The sequence below is a fragment of the Ambystoma mexicanum genome, chromosome 3q (genome assembly GCF_040938575.1).
Source record: "Ambystoma mexicanum isolate Mex_15411 chromosome 3q, UKY_AmexF1_1, whole genome shotgun sequence".
NCBI lineage: Eukaryota > Metazoa > Chordata > Amphibia > Caudata > Ambystomatidae > Ambystoma > Ambystoma mexicanum.
The window spans coordinates 292,046,398-292,065,524 of NC_090926.1; the positions used below are offsets into that span (position 1 = coordinate 292,046,398).

Sequence of the window (19,127 nt, forward strand, 5' to 3'; positions counted from 1 at the left end):
GAAGAGAGGAAGGGCAGAGGAGCGAGACGGGGAGGGAGAGGGCGAGACAAGGGTGAGACGAGGGAGGGAGCGCGAGATGAGGGACAGAGAGCGAGGGATTGAGGGGACATAGGGCAAGGGAGATGAGGGGGGAGGGAGAGAGCGAGATGAGGGAGGGACGGTGGAGTGAGACGAGGGAGGGAGAGGGTGTGAGCCGGACTAGGGAGGGTAAGCGAGATGAGGGAGGGAGAGCAAGACAAGGGAGGGAGAGCAAAACCAGGGAGGGAGAGCAAAACCAGGGAGGGAGAGCAAAACCAGGGAGGGAGAAAGCGAGACAAGACTAGGGAGGGAGAGAGGGAGAGATAGGGAGGGATGGAGAGAGAGAACAAGGTGGGAGAGAGTCGAGACAAGAGAAGGAAGAAGAGAGCACGAGACACTCTCTCATTCTCATTCTCTCATTCACTCTCGCCCCTTGGCCCTGCCAAAATAGGCCATTCTTTGTTATATACCTTTTTGCTACTAACCTCATTGTGTGAACCTGAATAAGAAAACAACCATATTTTGACGGTAGTGCCAATATGGGCACAGGTGGGCCTGCGAAAGTGCCTGTATGAAGGGTTTACATGTGAAGTTTTGTGGTATTTCAGACAATTGCGTTACCTGTCGCGATGGTTGGTTAGGGCGTGTCCCAGAGTGCACAGCAGCTCCAGGGCCTTCTCCAGAAGGGCCCGTTTTCCTGGTGGTTGAGGTGAAGCTGGAAGTAGAGACACAGTCAGGGGTGGCTGGAGTAGAAGCATCACTGGGACTTGTGGCAGAGGTCACAGAGCTGCAGCGAGACCTGCTGGAGTAACTGTTCTTTGGGTGAGACACTGAAAAATAAATTGCAGATTCAAAACAGCAGAAAAATGAATGCCAACAAGCAACAGCATGTCCGCCTACCACCAATGGTACATAAATTGCTTTCTCGAAATTGAAACCAAACACCTATCATCTATCATAATATTCAGGTCTGTGGCTCTCTTCCCTGCATCCAACATCTCCCTAACATGCAGCAGATTAAATATGGTCATAGGATTCTCTCTTGAGTGACAAAACTGTGCCAGACCCGTATGTGCAACATAAGAGGCCCTACAGAGCGGGAGAGAGAGAGCGGGAGAGAGAGAGAGCGGGAGAGAGAGAGAGCGGGAGAGAGAGAGAGCGAGAGCGAGAAAATATGAGACCTGTTGGGACTTTTACAATCCTATAACCGGGGCGTGTAAGGCACTGACTCGCAGCTAAGAAACAGCTTCCTCTATGCTTTCCTCAGCTCTCTTAGCAGTGACGGAAAAGTCCAGGTGAATGCTTCTGAAAGGAGCAAGATGGTCCAAGACCTAGTGAAGCACACAACAATAAGTGAATGTCCACAAAGATAAGCAAATATCCTACATGGATACGTAACAATACTTCTGTGAAGGTAAAGAAAATTATATGCAAGTTTCACATAAGTAGACTTGTTTTTAGTACTTAGTGTTTAGGGTTTCGGACCCTACCAACTAGTGTCAGAAGCAATGTCTAAAGTGAAACAGGTGCTTTGGGTACCAATCTTAGCTCATAGTGCGCCCGGGGCACAACCTTCACCTGGGATTGAGTTTCTCCTAGGAATCAATGAGAGATATTGACAACCTTCTGACTGGCGGAGGTTGGGTATTACAATATCAGGACCAGCACAACGTTAGGTTTAGGCCCAATAGCTTGGCTTTATTCGACTGCCTCTCTGCAGGGACCTGAATGTCAGGAAACACTGCAGTCAACAATCTTCAACCCAAATCTGGCAGTTAGTGGTCAATGCTTTAGGTCCTTAGGATAGATATTCCGACAGATCCTTTAGTATTAGTCTGAGGCAGGGAAACCCCTCTTAGAAGATAGGGATAGTGAGGATTTCTTTTTACTATAAATAAAAGTTTATAGCAACAAACATGCAACATTTTTGTCAGCTTCCTTCTTCCTCTCCCTCAAGCCATCCAACTGTCAAGGTGACCTTTGCCCAGCCCAAATGATAAAAGACGCTGCAAGAGAGCTCTCCCCTTTTTTATCCAAACTCATTAATGCATCATTCGCGTCGGGCACTGTGCCGACCAACTTGAAACAATCTTGGGTATTGCCTCTGCTCAAACAGCAAACCCTAGACCCTCTCCTCCCTACTAACTACCGCCCTATCACAACAAGATTGGCTATAACCAAATAAATACATTCCTGAAACATCATAAGCTCTTAGGAGCTCGTCAATCAGGTTTCCAACCCCAACACGGCACTGAGACTGCCCTCATCGATTTGAAGGCTCAAATAGATGATGTACGAGATAAAGGTAAAACAGCCCTCCTCCTATTACTGGATCCCTCTGCGGCATTCGTATCCCCTACTCTTTACAACATATTTACTAAGCCCCTTTTTAATGATCTGGACATTCTTGTTATCACCTACACTAATTATGCAGATTATACTCAGATTTTCCTCCCACTTTCAGGGGATTACAAGGATTTGGCCTTGGTAAATAGAATGTATCTCATCATCCAGGCATGGATGGCAACCCACGGTCTATGCCTGAATGATGATAAAACAGAACTAATCATCCTGGGTACCCAGCCCAAACTCAAGAAACTAGGCCAAGAGTACTCCTCTTTCGAGATCGACGGCAATACTATCAAGGTAGCCAAGGAGGTGAAGACACTTGGTTTTTATTTGGATGCCACCCTCTCCTTCGATAAACAGGTAAAGCCATTAGCATCAACCACAGTTTACACATGTAAGCTCATCAGAGCAGGTAAACACTTCATTTCAGAGGACAATTGCATTATCTTAGCGAGAGCCCTTATCTTGTCGAGGCTTCGATTATTGCAATGCCTTATACACAGTTGCCAACAAATCTATCCCCCAGAGGATTCAAATCCTGCAAAATAATGCCCTGAGATCAGCTCTCTGCATACCCAAAAGATCACATATATCTAAGATAAGGCGCAAAAACAACTGGCTGTCTACCCAAAATAAAATCCTCTTAAAAGTCGCATCACTCACCTATAAAGCCATGAACAAAGCAGCACCCTCCTATCTTACGGATCGATTCCTAAAGAGAAGTTCCTCTAGACCCTCAAGAATCCCTAATGTCAACGGCTTTATCATTCCGAGATTCAAACTGGCCAAGGCAGGGGGGGGGCATCTTCCCCGTCCAAGCAGCACAAATATGGAATTCATTGCCATACCCTTTACGTGTTGAGCAATCTTACCTCAAATTTAGATCCAGCTATATTAATTTGCTGAAGTCTGCTAACAACTAACTGCTCACCAGCCCATACCAGCTCCTCACTCCACCTACTTGTACACACCCTGCCATGTAATTGGTATGTAACTGCCTGTATATTATCTGTAAATATGTAATTGTTATCGCCTGTATATTACTATTTGTAACCATGTAAGCTTTGCATATTATATACGGTTGGGCCCAGTTACCTTAAGGTTTGGTGCACATTACAAATGAATAAAACAAACACCATTAGAACACACACGCTTCTGCTCATCCACACCCACTCACTTTTGCACCTCTCCCCCTTCATACGTCACAATCAACCAGTGGAGCCCATACAGCCAACCATGCAAATATACGCAGAGAGAACAGAGCCTTTGGGCCACTCTAATCAAGAAAGACTTACAGCCACTCACATCACATTTGAGTCAAGTTGTTCTCTTTTTATGTAAAGCACTTTGGACAAAGGTGCTATATAAAGCACAATAAAAATATAAAGTCTATTGTGTAGCCTCAAATTAGGATAAAAAGTAAATATTGGGGAGATTTTTGCCAAACCCTCTTGTGAGGACCGTGTAAGCGTCTAATTTAATGGTAGAGCAATGTCCAACCAAAAGGAAACATTAGACTCTCCAATGGCAGCTTTATCAGTACAATGATTGCTAGCAATTTATTTATATGTATTTATTTCCATTTGTAAAGCGCACAAACAGCCTTTAGGCATTGTGGCGCTGTTGCATTAGGAGCACTTAGTTACAAAAGTGGTACAGAAAAATGACATTGAAGACAATAATAGACATTCATGAAAACAGGCATAAATTCGAGATATATGTTAACAGTGTATTCCTTGGTTACAGTGGAACGATGTGAGTGCTGTTTAACAGTTAAAGTTTAGTTAAATAATGTAGTTTTAAGGGCTTTGCGGAAGAGTGTATGATGCTTTGTTCCAGAGTGCTGTGGGAAGGGCATTCCAAAGTTTGGGCGCTAGTAGTTGGAAGCTGGAGCCACCAGCTTTTGTTCTTTTGAAGGTGGAAACAGGAACAATCTTCTATGAAAGGTAGGGAGGGGCAGTGCGGAAGAGCCACATGTCTGTGATGGCCATGGTTTTGAAAAGAATACGATCTTTAACTGGTAGCAAGTGTACATCACTCCTGGCCTGTGAGAGATGTTCCCTTTTAGGGATGGAAAGAGCGGCTCCGAGGGCATTGTTTTGGGTAACTTATAGCCTATGTAGGTTTTTTGAGGACGTACCTAGGAGAAGGGCATTGCAATAGTCACGTTTCGCTCCAACTGTGGCTATTGCTATTGCTGGGGGTTGGTAGTTGACATGTAGGGTTTGACGGCGTTAATGATTTTTGTTGTGAGTGCTGCAAAGGATGCGCAATGGGGTACAAATAATCCCAATAGTCGCTGCAAAAGGATATATCACAATGCCATACTGAAAAATGTACATAAACATATCTATGCTAGGAAAATGAAATACTCGAATGAAACTTAAAACACAGCAGAGCACAGTGTAGGTATAACAGTAAATGGCCCTACTCACTCTTTACCATAAAATGTAAACCCCATACCTGGTGCCAGGCGCTAGACATAGAATTTCAGAGGCGAGTAAAGAGTAGACAACTAGACAATATTACACAGTCATGTTCAGGATCCAAGGGGACACCATCCAACTTAAGTACAGGTTTCCCAATATACTCTAAATACAAGTAGGAAACATAGTACATATGCACACCATACATTTATAACACTAATAAGTAGTAGATGGGGAACTCTATGTACAGAACATCCAGGAGGGCTACCAAAGCTCAGGATGTATTTTAGTAGAACAGGCCCTAGGTCCAGAGGGGCATAGTATAACCCATGGAGGGAGAGAGTGGCAACAAGCTGTGATGCAATGTATATCCTAGGCAGGATGAGGATACATGGATAACAAAATAAAAAAATCTATTAAAACAGTGGACGTCACTACAATTACAAGGTCTGGTGGAGAACTCCAGAGAACCCAGAGAGACCTTAGAAAAATGGCACAATACATTAAGGTAACTTGAAGTGTCTCTTGTGAGAGTTCCAGCGTTGAGAGCACCATGACAACGTCTGTAGGCTGGCCTGTGGTTATGATGAAAAGCCAGGTAAGTTCTAGCCCACAGGTACCCAAAAGGAATATATGTCACTTACCTGTAAATTCCTATTCTCTAGCATTGGTGTCTTTCATGGATTCACATGCTGTTTGAATATTCCCCGTCGTCAGGCTGGGAATCCTTAGTAACATTAAAGCAGTTGTCTTGATGATGGTTTCCTGCCTGTCACTTTAGTGCTCTATTAGTCATTTTTTTAAAAATTATTATTATTATTATTTTAGTCATACTGCCCAAAGCAAATTAGACAGGTCCCCTTAGCTCCGCCTCAGGTGTCCATCTTCAGATTTGGCAGCAAACGTAATGTGGAAGAATGAGCCAAGAAGAGCCATGGAGGGGTAGGAGAGAGGGTCGCATGTGAATCCATGAAAGATACCAATGCTGGAGAACAGGAGTTACAGGTAAGTAACTTATCCCTTCTCCAGCATTATATCTTTCATGGATTCACATGCTCTATAAATAAGACTGCACAGCAGTACACAAACAACTAACGGGCTGAGGCTTAGCTCAACAGAAGCAATCAATTCACCTCTGGAACACTTACCTCATGCAAACAGGTTGTGAAGCACTGCTTGGCCGACTCAGGACTCCTCTGTGGCATCCCCAGAGAGGCATGCCATAGTAGAAGCCACGGCTCTTGTCGAGTGCGCTCTTGGTCCTGTAGGCCAGACGATGGCAGTAGGAAATGCACGCAGACAGCCATCTCGCAATGGAAGACTTTGAAAGGGCATTGCCCTTGCCCCTAGGTCCGAAAGCAACAAACAGTTGGGCCAACTTTCGGGACTCCTTTGTACAGGCCACATAGAACTTGAGGGCCTGTGTGACATCTAGAGAATGTAAGGATCGCTCCTCTGGAGTCAGAGGAGAGCAAAAGAACACTGGTAGAATTAGAGGTTCATTCAGGTGGAATGTTGAAGTGACCTTTGGCATGAAGGAAGGGTTCGTACGCAGAACCACCTTAGAGTGGTGGAAACTTAAGTAGGGACATTTGCAGGAGAGGACCTGCAGCTCACCTGCCTGTCTGGTTGAAGGGATGGCAACTATGAATGCTGTCTTCCAGGAGAGAAATTTCAAAGGGGCTCTGTGAAGAGGCTAGAATGGGAGTCCCTTATGCTTCCACGGGCCCACATTGAGAGCAGGGTCTACAACGGGGGGGGGGGGGAAACGCATGAAACAGTCCCTTGAGGAATTCCTTCACCAGTCTATGCGACCCAAGGGGAGGCTAATTTGAGGTACGAGTGTAGCGTGAAATGGCTGTCAAAGGCATGTTGATAGACAAGTGCGAAAAGCCAGCTTTTACGAAAGACAGGAGGCCTGAACATGTAACGGGTGTAGGCTTTGAGTTGCTCACCATGTTGTAAAATGTATCCACTTGCTTCTAGAGCAGGACAGCATAGATGGTGCTCTTTCCCTAACTAGGATCCGTTTGCAGTCTGGAGGCAGCAGAACGCTTCCAAATTCTAGGGATGCAGGAGCTAAGACGTCAAGTTGAGGGATGCTGGGTCGTGATGCAGAACTGATCCGGCGTCTCTGGAGAGCAGGTCGGACCACTGATGCAATGAGCCACTGGCAGGTGAAACAGGTCTGAGTACCAAATCTAACGCGGCCATACTGGGGCCACCAGGATGATCATGCAGTGGTTCTGTTGGAGTGTACTAAGCACTCGAGGTAGTAGTGGGATTGTGGGGGACGCATAAAGGAAAAGCTCCTCCTAGTGGAGTGGGAATGCATCCCCCAGGTTCCCCTTCTGGGTAAACTGACTTGAAAACTGGTTGCATTTCTTGTTGGTCACTGTAGTGAACAGGTCGATCTCCGGATCCCACTTGGCAAACAGATGGAGAGCATTCCTCTGATGAAGTTCGCATTTGTGGCAGGTCTTGAGCTCCTTGCTGAGCGAATCTGCAAATCGTATAGTGGATCCCTATAGGGAAGGGAATCAGAAACATGCCGTGCACCAGAGCCCATTTCCACAGTGCCTCTGCTTCTGCAGACAGAATAGGAGAACTGGTCCCCCCTGTTTGCGGATACAGAACATGGTGGTGGTGTGATCTGTGAAGATCCGGACCACCCTGTTTTGCAGATGGGGTCTGATGGACTTCAGGGCCTATACACTGCCCTCAACTCCAGGACATTGATGTGAAGGGCTTTTTCTTCTGATAACCACAATCCCCTGGCGTGGAACTGTCCTGTGTGGGCTCCCCAACTGTCCAGGAATGCATTCATGGTAACTGTGACCAGATGCCTCGGATGGCGAAAGGGGGCTCCTTGATTGAGGTTGAGACGATGACTCCACCATTGGGGAGCTTGGTGAAAGGATTGCGTGTGGAGAAGCTAGTCTTCCCAGGACCCTAATATTTGTGGCCAACAAGCATCTAGGAACTCTTGAAAAGGCCTCACCTGGAGCCTGCAGTCGGGGATGAATGGGATGCAAGATGACCTTCCCAGAAGCAACTTGAGGGAGCGGACTGATGTGATCGGTAGCCCCGACAGCTGCTGGAACTTGTGCAGTATCTTTACCCTCCCCTCCAAAGGCATTGCAAGACATGTAAGAGTATTGAGATGTGAGCCAAAGAACAGCGAGTTATGAGCAGGTTGTAAGCATGACTTTGCAAAGTTCACTGAGAACCACAGAGAAGTTAGATACTGGATGGCCTCCTTGGTGTCCTGCGTTGCCAGTGGTAGAGATGGAGCACACACCAGCCAGTTGTCCAGATACGGGTAACCAAGGATACCTGCACCATGGAGGTGGGCTGCACTGAAGCTAGGCATTTTGTGAACACTCTTGGCGCCGACTTTAATCCGAAGGGCAGGGTTGAATTGGTAGTGTTTTCCTCAAACTCGGAAGCGGAGGAAGCGCCTGTGCCGCCAATGAAATAGGCATCCTCTAGGTCAGGGGTCTACAACCTGGGGCTTGCCAGATGTTTTGAACTACAAATCCAATGATTCTTTGCTACGGACTATGCTGCATAGAGGGGATGGGAGTGAAGTCCAAAACATCTGGCGAGCCAAAGGTTGCAGACCCCTGCTGATTCCCTGGAGGGGAGCTTCTCCTACATGGCCAGGGAAAGGCAGAAGCTATCTGACTCTGACCTTGGGGGTGGTAATCTGCGGGAGGACCACATAGGGAAAGAAACTCCAGGGAGGCAGAGGGATATTGAATAAAAACAACCCTTCAGATATACCTCTTGGTAACAGCCATGTGCCTTTGCAAAACTCAATTATGGCTTATTGTAATGTGGATGGTGAATTCCCACTTTTTTCTAACCAAAAATTATTTGCCTCTCGCCCACCCCCCCGGGCCCCTTTTTCAAGTACTGTGAAGTGGAAGAGGGTTGGAGTAATGTGGATGACCAGGCATGCTAAACCAATGCTGCGTTCTTGTTGGAGAATGCAAAATAAGACCGGATATTTAAAAAAGAGAGAGTGTGAGAGCGAGAGAGAAGCAGAGAGAGAAGCAGTGAGACTGGCAGAAGCTGCAGCTAACCTGTACTGACGCTGTTTGGAAGGCCGGGGAAGAGCGGACTGCGGAATGCCACGCAGAGGAGAGAAGACGTGCAGAGAAGCGAAACCGAGAGAAGTTTGCTGTGTCTCTGTCAACAGCAGCAGGAGCTGCTGCACGGCGACAAAAAAAAGGCAGGATTTACTGTTACTGATCAGCCGAAAACAAAGCTGTGGGTGAAGCGTGTGGAACACTCAAGCAGCCAGAGAAGATCGATAAGCCTGGGGAGAGTGAACGGGTTGCCGGGGCGTTTCAAGGTGAATGCCACGTACGATACAGTGCGTGTGAGCCCAAGAGCGGGAAGTGAAACAGTTGATACCAAGAAGACCAAGGAAGCACAGTGAAACTTTAAGACCCACATTATTAAGAGGCAAGACAAGATTAGTAAAAAGGACAGACATTGTTAGAAAAAGGTTGGTGATCCAGCATATGAAAAGGATTGTTTTCTGGATGCAACAGAGAGTGAATGAAATCTGGAAAAGTCCTGGCAGGATAGTGAACTAGGCAATGTGGAAGTGCCTGGGATTCGCACCCAAGTAAGAAAATTGGAACACCCCGGCCGGTGAGTAAACAAGGCGTAAGAAGAAGAGTAAGAGAAACGGAGGGTTGAAATCCCAATCTGAAATTGTCGAACATTGGAAAAGGGAGGACTGTGAGAAACCTAAGGGCGTCCACACATCTACTCCCCTTTGGTCCTTTCCTAAGGTGGACAGGGAAAGGTCATTGTTTTTGGACCCTGACTCTGGGAGTGGAGAAGTGAGAGAGGATCACCTGGGTGGAGGGTCCTTGAGGAGTGGAGTGCCCCAAGGTGAGACATGGTATCCCCCTTTCCCTATTGACAACAAACCTACCCCTTCCCCAGCCTTTATGGGCTACTGCAAAACCCTTCCACTAATTTTCCCACCTCTAACCCCTGAAAGTACTGGGACGTAGAAGAGCAGACTGGGAGTAATGAACACTAAATCTTCAATTTATCACTGTGGTACTGGGGCGAAGAAGATGCCTACAGAGTATGGTGAGAGTCAGGCATGTCCCCTTAACCATAGTCAGGCAAGCCCAATTTAGGATCTACACCTGCAACCTGTTAAGTGGTTGCAGGTGTATAAAGAGAGGGCCAGAGAACAGCACAGGGAGCAAGAGGGAGGCCTGTGGTGAGAGATCAGCAGGGAACCCTTTTTCGAAGGAGACAGCCGTGGTGGGATGGTGGAGGAGCCAAGACGCCAGGCAGTAGCCCAGAGAACCTGTACATACCAAGGCGATTTGGGCCTTTGGTCCGCTACAGGTGTGGGAGCCTCTGCGGTGAGGAATCAGAAGCAGGATTTGCGAGCGAGCAGGAGAAAGAAAGATGTTGCCCGCGTCCGTACAAAGGTAGCAGAGCAACCGGTGGGTGAAAGACAGCCCAGTATGTGAGTGGGGCTCACAGGAGCTGGCCCGCCGACCTACGGAGCAGAAAAGAACCAGCAAAAGCCGCCGAAGAACAACGCCAAGGACCGGTGAGTGTCGCAGAAAGCTACTTGACAGCCGGGGCATTCCTAGCGGGCTGCAAATGCAGATTGAACACCGAACTGAATAGAAACTTGCAATTAACCATATCGAATGTATATTGAATACCGATCAAAAAGGCAACTTGAAATTCAGCATATCCAATACATATTGAATACCAAACTGAGTGGAAACTTGAAATTAAGCATATTAAATATTGTTGAATTCCAAACTGAATGAAACCTTGCAATTAAGCTTATTGAATCAAGTAACACTTTATGGGCAAAGCAAGTAGCAGAGGACAGTCAAAGCAAAAGTGCCCATATGAAAGCAACTTATGGAAAATAGTGCAAGTGTGAAAGTGTGCCATAGAAAGGTGGGACAGGAAGACAACCACAAAGTGAACTTTGTGAATAAATGCAGTGCGGCAAGGCCAAAGAAGTGTGTGACACATTATGGCAGAGCCAAGAGGCTAACCAGGAGAAGCCAGAGGAGTGTAAACATTGTGCATAAAGAATAGAGGCCAACAAAGAGAAACTAAGGGAATGTGACTCTGTACACAGGAACCAGAATAGAGCGACCTGTGTGGGCTTAAGCCCAGGGATCCTGGTTGCATGACCTGTGGTGGGTGGACCGTGTGGTCTGACAACTGCGCCTAGATCATGAGCCCTGAATTATAAGAACCAAAAACATTGTGAAATTAACCAAGGAGAAGCACTACACGTGAACTGGTGATGCAATTCAGAAGGAGTGTCAGGTTGAACCAGAGTTGTGTTCAACCTTTTAAAAAGATTGAAACAAGTACAAGTGGCTAAGTTAAAGTTTTGGGGAAGGGAACCCTGAGACTCTGGGAGCTACAAGAATTGTCTTGAGAAACAAAACCTTAAGACCCTTTTCTTTTGAACTGTGTTGCTTGGAACTTGGGGAAGGGGACCCCAAGGATTGTGTGGAACTGTATTACCTTGAACGTGGGAAAGGTAATTCTGAGACTTTTGCAGAACTTTCTTGAATTTAGGGAAGTGGAACTGAAAAGGAAGCTAAGAGCTGGAAGAAGATCAGAACTTTTATCAACATTTCTTTGATTATTAACACCCCTACATGTTTAGCTTTATTTGTGAGCGCAAGCATATGTTTTGGACACAGGCAGACTTTTAATTTAAACGCTGACTCAGACTTTCCTTAGTTTTGTTCAGGTAGAGAAATACCACCTAAGCATAGGGCAAGTTAGGCCTTCTACCATCCTGACATTTGAGTTAATAAAGTATTTTATTTTGAACTTTGAATTTGTTGTCTGTGTCTTGCATCATAATGCCTTCACAGGACCTATACCCTGTTCTAAAGCAAAGTTATAAAGTTAAAACACCCTGGCAGCAGAGAACATCAGGGAAAGGGAAAAGACTGAGAAATTCCAGGGGTCAATACCCTTCTATGAAGTTGTGAAAACAACAAGAGTTTTATGTGCTTCAAGGAGGTTCAAGAAAAAGGCATCTCCTCTTGAACAAACCATTCAAGAGAAATGTGTTTATATAAGAGAATTATGTACTTCTGAGTGAATTGTATACGGCAAAGGAAATTCAATGGAAGAGCATTTCCCCCTTGAACAAAGCTGTCACTTTAACCTCTAAAGGAAATCTAGGGGAAGGGAAGACCCCTTTTCCTAGTTGAGTTTTATTCTTTTGTTTTGCTGCATCGTAGAACTTTATGTTGGTAGCTTTGGGAAAGTTACAAATGTTTAGAGAAAACCCCCACGCACCCATTATATTAAGTTTAGCGTATAAGCGTCAGTTTAGGGATTTTGGACAAAGGATGGAGGACGCTTTATGATTTGACATCTTGACATAGAAAATCCTTAGTTTTGTTAAGGCAGGGGAAAACCCCTCCTAGAATTAGGGACACAGGATTTTTATGCCAAATAAAAGTCTGTAACCCACACTCATGATGCCACTGTATCCGAGTCTTACTTATGATCCCTTACAGCAGCCAGCAGTAAGTTTAGAACCTAATGCAAAAGGTAGGACTTTACTTCAGAAACCGGTGCCTTTCTGAGGCAATCTGAGAAAAGGAAATCCCCGTGAGGACCCGAAGGGCTTCCTCAAGATTCATCATCAAGCAGCCATCCAATATGATGCCATTCAATGTAAGCTTGCACGCAGCAGTTGGCATCCTACAAGCATTAAAACACAATTAGACACCAAGAACAGGAAATTAACAAAAGACAAATTAGATTAAAGTATAACCATTGCCAAATGGAGATGGATATAGAAAAATTACGAAACTACGTTGATGGTATCAAATTGTTTTAGGAAACTGATTTGTATGAAATTGGACCACTAGATTGCTCTGCATGATATAGGAACACTTATCAAAACTGATTTAGGTTAAAAAGGGAGATTAGTTTGAAACAAACTTTATTAGTAATGTGATTCACTAAGTTTAATATGTTTGCTGTTACTAACATCACTATAAATGAACGCCCAGGCGAAGAGCTGAACGCTTGAAACATGTGCTAGAGTTTGTAATAATAGCAGATTGTGCAATAAGGAGAATAGGGAGTAATTTTCAATATAACAATAAAACCAATCTAGAACATATATATTACTCTTACGAATATCTCATAAGTGTATGCTTAAAGAGTTTTTTTAAAAAGCTACCCAAGCAGGGATATAACTGATAGGGTGCAGATTTAATTAATCCAGGAATACATTCTTACTTTGTATACTATTTTAGTAACATTTCTGTTTGAACATCACCTTAAAGAATGTGGTTGGGGAGATTTTTCCATGGTCGTCTGGTGAAAGGTGCTAAGAGATGTATCCAAGGAAGGAGGGTGACAGGTTGTCCACCAAGTTAAACCAAAACTCTCTCAATGTGTAATGTAGTAGAGCAGTCAAACATTCCTCTTAGGAGGGAATTGACTGGCGGGCAAGTATACTTCAGCCCCATTGATTACACAAAAAAGACACTACACCGATAAATCGAACAAATATACACTCCTTATTCAAGTATCACACATAAGATTAGCAGTTGAAATAAGTACTATAAACCAACACACAAGTTACACTGTATAGTTTTAAAAACAGTTAAGAGCCCTAAGCAAGACCCTTTCCCATCCGGAAAGCCAATGTCAAGGTAACTACCATCTGGCAGCATACCCTACACCTCACAATGCTAAAGGAGTGAGACAAAAGGGATTCATAGACAACAGAGAACTACATACACATCTAGGCACAGAATCAAAATGCCTTAACATAGGCTGAACAGTGTTCCCCACTACTGACAATACATTAAAACAAAGAGAATCCTAAGATAGGAGTGCCACACGTACAGTAAGACCCGTAGGGAGGAAATGGCTAAAATATATGGGCAGACTAAAATAGTTACAAAAATTGCAGCCAACATTCCACTACAGGTTCCAAGACACCCAAGGCCCTACAGGAAACCACATTACAAGAGTCAAACATAATTGTAAGCTATTCAATGTTTTCCTGTGGCAACGTGTGTGTTGTAGTGGCTTATTGTTCAAAAATCAAAAATAAATCACTGTTAACTTCTAACATCACACAATTGCTTATTAGTGGACCCGGGAAGGACCTAGTAAAAATTTCAGTCCAAATAAGCCCAATTTAGAGTCACTTTGACAGAGTTTTAGAAGTTCACTAAAGTTCTCCTACAGGGAACAGGATAAATACAATAGGCTTTTAGAGGTTATGGGGAATGCAATTAAAGTTCCTTTACTTCCCAAATGTGACTGAAGTGGACACCAGCTCAAGGGGATGCCAGAGGAGACCTCTTCCTCCAAACAAAAAGATTGTCCAGGGTTTCAGAATCAGCAAGCTCGAAAGAGCTGATTGCAGCGGGAATGGATGCCTATTCCAGCCAATGTAAAACAGGGTGGGGTCCTCCTAACCCACCTATTGCTAGACTCAGGGGATCACTAAGAAGAATCCGAAGACTATACAGGGACTCCAGGACAAGTACCCAAGTCGCTGGTTGAGTAAAATCGTCCCAGGAACAGTGGGATTAATACATTTGGGCACCAAGATTTAGGACTGGATAGTCTTGGTTGGGACCTCAGATTAAAAAGGAAACCACAACCCAACAAAGATCCAGTTGGCCCAAATCGGAGACACTCACAAGGTAGAAGCACCAGCATCCCAAGACATGATACAGGAGTAAGTAGGAACCCAACCAAGGACCCAGCTCAGGGGGGCAGGAAGGAGCAGCCTGTCAGCAAGAAACTGCCACAACAGAGGCAACAGTAGGACGCTACCCAGTACATGCCAAGATGGGGCTGTGGCACAGTGAGAGCAAGCCACCAGACTTCCATGCCAACAAATCGCTCTAACTTGAGGTGCTGGGTCCAAGAGAGTACTGGGGGAGGAGGAGGGATTCATGTTATTTCATGTTGCTATTTTAACTATACTTCTAAAGTGCACTATCACCCAATGGCATCATGGTGCTGAGGAGGAGACTGGCGAGAAAAGGCAGGCAACAGAAAGAGTTTAGAACAAGTGGGTTTTTAAATGGTGACAAAAAAGAAAATGATTGTCAATGGTGCAGAAGGAACAAGGATGTTTGTTCCAAAGCACCGCAGCAGCTAAAGAAAATGCACAGCCATCCAACCTGGTCCGATAGAACCTGGAACCTGAATCAGGAGATTAGAGGCTGACAAAGCACTCTGGCAGGTATATAAGGAACACATTTCTCCTGCAAAAACTCAACATCGTGACAATAGAAGGCACGATGCACAATGCAAAGAGACAAACTCAATACAACGAATAACCAGAAGCCAATGAAGGTGGTGCAGAACATGAGATATATGGACCCAAACCGAAATACCAGGTACCACTCTTGCAGGAGTATTCTGTAATACTTGGAGGCAGCAAAGAATATAAGCAGGCTCAGACAAGAAAAGAGCATTACAGTAATCTAACGTTCCAAAGAGAGGAGCAGTGACCACAGGGGCACGCAGGTAGGGAGGGAAGAACAGCAAACTCTACCACAAGATCATAAGCTTTAAATCGCCTCCTTGACACACCAAGATCACCTGCAAGTCCATCAATAGGGTGGCCATGATCATAACACCCAGGACCTTAACAATACTGACAGGAATATGGGAGAGGGGCTAGGGAGGGAGGTCAATACTCAGATGTCCAAACAGAGGCCGTCGAGGGGGTACCAACTACCAGGCCCTCGGCATTGTCTCCAATCAACTATGGTCAGGTCTGACTGTCATTATGGGTATGGAAGACTGGTAAGAGCCCGGAATGGGATTCCAGCAGCAAAGAAGTACACAGAGGGCAAGGACAAAGCAGCAGGGATCCAGCCAGTACTGCCAAACTAGGTCCTTAGTAGGAGCAGCATATCTTGAACAGCTATTTTCAGGCATCAGGCTCCGAGAAATGCACAGGGCCTCCTACCGATAACATTCACCCAGGGGCTGGCATAAGCTAGCTCTCCAATCACATCACATGGCAGCACATGAAGGTTTTAGTGGCCACGCAATCAGGCTGGACTTAGTAACCACCAAACACACCAGCCCACCCACAGAGGATGTAGATTGTGACGTCAGGGGCCTTATACCCGTCCAAGCCAATTTGAAATTATAACCAAAGATGCAGGGGTAGTCTCATTCTTGGTGAAGCCCAAAACCAAACCGCAATTCCATTTAGCCTACTCCACAACCCACTTTTAGGGTGATGGATTAATACTGGCACCAAAACCAGGGGAATTGAAAAGCATCCCTGTTTTAGCCATATGGGTATCCATAGGGTAGCACATCAGAGAAAGGGCGGCATAGGTTGGCAGACTTTAGTAGAGGTCCATCTACAGACAAAAGAAACATTGAAAAACAAAAGAAGCCAGAAACAAGTTTGCGAGACCCAGAAAGGTAGACTACCAGAACCCAAACATGGAATTCTGCCCTAACTAATATTATAAATGTAATCCAGTATATTGAACCATGCTGCTCTCCTCTGAAGAGAGGCCGTTGACTGCTCGGCAATTAGTGTATGGGAAATCTTGTTGCCTAGCTGTGACTGAAAGACTCTGTCCCAACAGTTAGTGATCAGTCCCTATGACCAATGGATTTATTATTTGAGAGAGGTGATTGGTAAAGAGTCAACATATTACACCTGTTTACAGAGGAACAATAAGCAAACAACAATAATAGAAGCAAGAGGCAAGGATAGACACACATAATGCAACATGGGGTGCGGCAAAGTGCTCAGCTGCACAGAAATGGGGAAGAGGGAACACATGCGTGGCAACAGGGGAAGCTGTACGGGAAAAGATAATGCTAGAAATCTAGGTAGGAAAGATGCAGGGAAGAATCAGTACAATGGTAAAACAGAAATAGGTGTTAAGCAGAGAAGAGAGAAAAGGACTGGAGTCTGATAATGCCAAGCCAAAAAACTGTACAGGCAAGTGAAGAAGAAATCTGGAGAACCACAACAGGATCCAGAGTCTGGCAAGAGCACACCGCAGGAGGTACAGTTATGCAGAATACTGCAACAGTTATAGCAGCAAGCTGTCCATGAAGCAATGCATAAAGAGGGAGTTTTGTGCTTTGTTAACGCTAGCATTTTCATGCAGCTACATGCCCCAAACCTCTTCACAAGACTAAGCTTCACCAAATCACCAATCATGTTTGCAAAACCCTGCCCTCACATAATCTGGGATAGAGAAACACATCCCTAGGAATTCAATGAGTTCTACTCAAACTGATGCATAGTAGCTGTCGGTTTCCAGTAACTATAATCCTTGTAAATAATGTCCGATTCTACCACGCGTCCAGTTCACATACATGTAAATAGAAGCCTGAGCTCTAGTGATGCTAGCCAGGCTGCCATGGTAGCTTAGTCCTAAAAAAACCTGCGCCAATGCAATCTTTCATGTTACCTTACTGAGAGAGAAGAGGATGCTTGAACACATCACCTGAGTTTGTTAATCTCTCACTGACAGTGGTGACAATCAAGGAATCTTATTGGGACACCCCTAACATAGACGAGAACACTTGGCCCCCTCCACTCTATCTATAGTCAGGAATGAAGATCTCAGTCTTGCTGCAGGGTGAAAGGACAAAGAAATCTTTGGCCAGCTATGAAAACACGTACTGGAAAAAGGTAAGAGAAGGTCCTGTTTGTTTGTATCAAGTGGTCTAAAAGGAAGATTCCGCATGGAACGATAGTGGCTAATGGCACATCTACTGTACACTGCCCTTTTGAAGAGGACATGGTAAGTTTGCAAAACATCTGGCAGAAAAGATAGAGGCTGCAAGGACTTCTCTTCAGATAGTGATTGAATAATAGACCCATCTCACATACTGTCTTAGTCAAATGCATCCTGCAAGATTGCTCTGGTCATGTTCTTCATCAGCTCCTATATGCCAGGCTCATGTTCTATGTCATCTACTAGAGTAAAGACAGGTATTTAAGTCAAAGGAATTGTTAGCCAAATAAGTCATTGGCTTCTTTTACTCTTCTCACTCAAGTACGATTGGGCTTTCTGGCTGCTGCTCATGTCGAGGCCGATATGATTTTCAGCACTGGATCAAGAGAGATGGTCCTACCTGTACAAAAACCATTTATTCAGTTAAGACTGTTCTTAAACTCTTGCCCTTTTATAGTAACAATTTGAAGGGAGGAAAAAGTACCCCCCTCACACCTATTCAGACATGTATGTTGGTGCTGTGTGTCACACTCTGCATGTGGTACAAAGGATCCCGACATCCCTGTGCATTCCGTCCATAGTTGTGGCCCTGGATGAGTTGAGAGGAGTCCATTCCAAAATATCTATCACTCTCAGGGTAGCTACCCAGGGAGCAAACGTTAGATGAATGCTACAGTTTGCAACCCTTGCCATGCTGCTGGTCAAAGGGATCAGTGTTCTCATTTGAATCGTTAGCATTGCTCGGTTATATTTATGGATAAGTGATTGAGGCCTTGGGCAAGGCTCTTTTGAGGGAGGTAATTGAGTGGAGCTGTTCCAGAGAGCAGTCACTACATATTTCCTTGGCGATTGTGGTTTCCTTCCTGTGTAAGGAATTCATGGTGGCAACAGTAAAGACAGACACAAGTGATCACAGTTCAAGGGTGTTTATTGAACTGAAAAGGTAGGTTGGAAAACACCTAATCTAAACCTAAATCTAAGATGGGAGCAAGCTTTGAACATCAAACAAAACATAAGGCAGTCCTTGTGGCGTCTTGTCAAATAAAAGGGCATATACTAAGAAAAATCTATTGCCAATCCTTACGCTAAATACAAATAAAGTGTGGGATGATGTTTATAAGAAAGAGGGTAGTGTTCCAAAAGAATAAGTCAAGATGCAGTGGTATGGTCTCCCTTCCCCACGTTTTAAGCACGGGACAAGGTAGGATTCTGGAGCACAGCACACGCTTGAGCTTTCCCAGCACCAGCCAAATGTTCCGCTCTCAGCAATCGGCGCCTTCGGCGATGAACCCTCTTTTTTACCAAATAGTCTCTTGCCGACGTGGACCTAATGTACTCAAAATAATAAACAAAAGTTCCTTTTCGACTTGCACGTTGGGTGATGGATTTCACCCTTGGATCCCTCTCTTCCGGGCTCAGATCTCTAGAATGTTCCTTAGTGATACAATAACCTCCGATAGCTATGCTTTCTTGCTTTTGAGGGCCTGACAGTTTCAAAGTGTCAAAACAAAGATTCAATAAATGTTCTAGAGTTCTTCTCTGATTTTATTTGGGTGATAGCTCTTCACCCATGGGTCCC

General features: G+C 44.9%; 1 protein-coding gene across 2 annotated transcripts in view; it reads right to left on the reverse strand.

The window, feature by feature from the left end:
* Positions 1-19,127, reverse strand: part of SPATS2 (spermatogenesis associated serine rich 2) — a 729,295-nt gene that overhangs the window by 44,613 nt on the left and 665,555 nt on the right. For both annotated transcript variants that reach the window (XM_069653806.1, XM_069653805.1), the window contains exon 11: positions 640-848. In XM_069653806.1, coding sequence (XP_069509907.1) covers positions 640-848 — 209 coding nt within the window. The remainder of the gene's footprint in view (positions 1-639; positions 849-19,127) is intronic.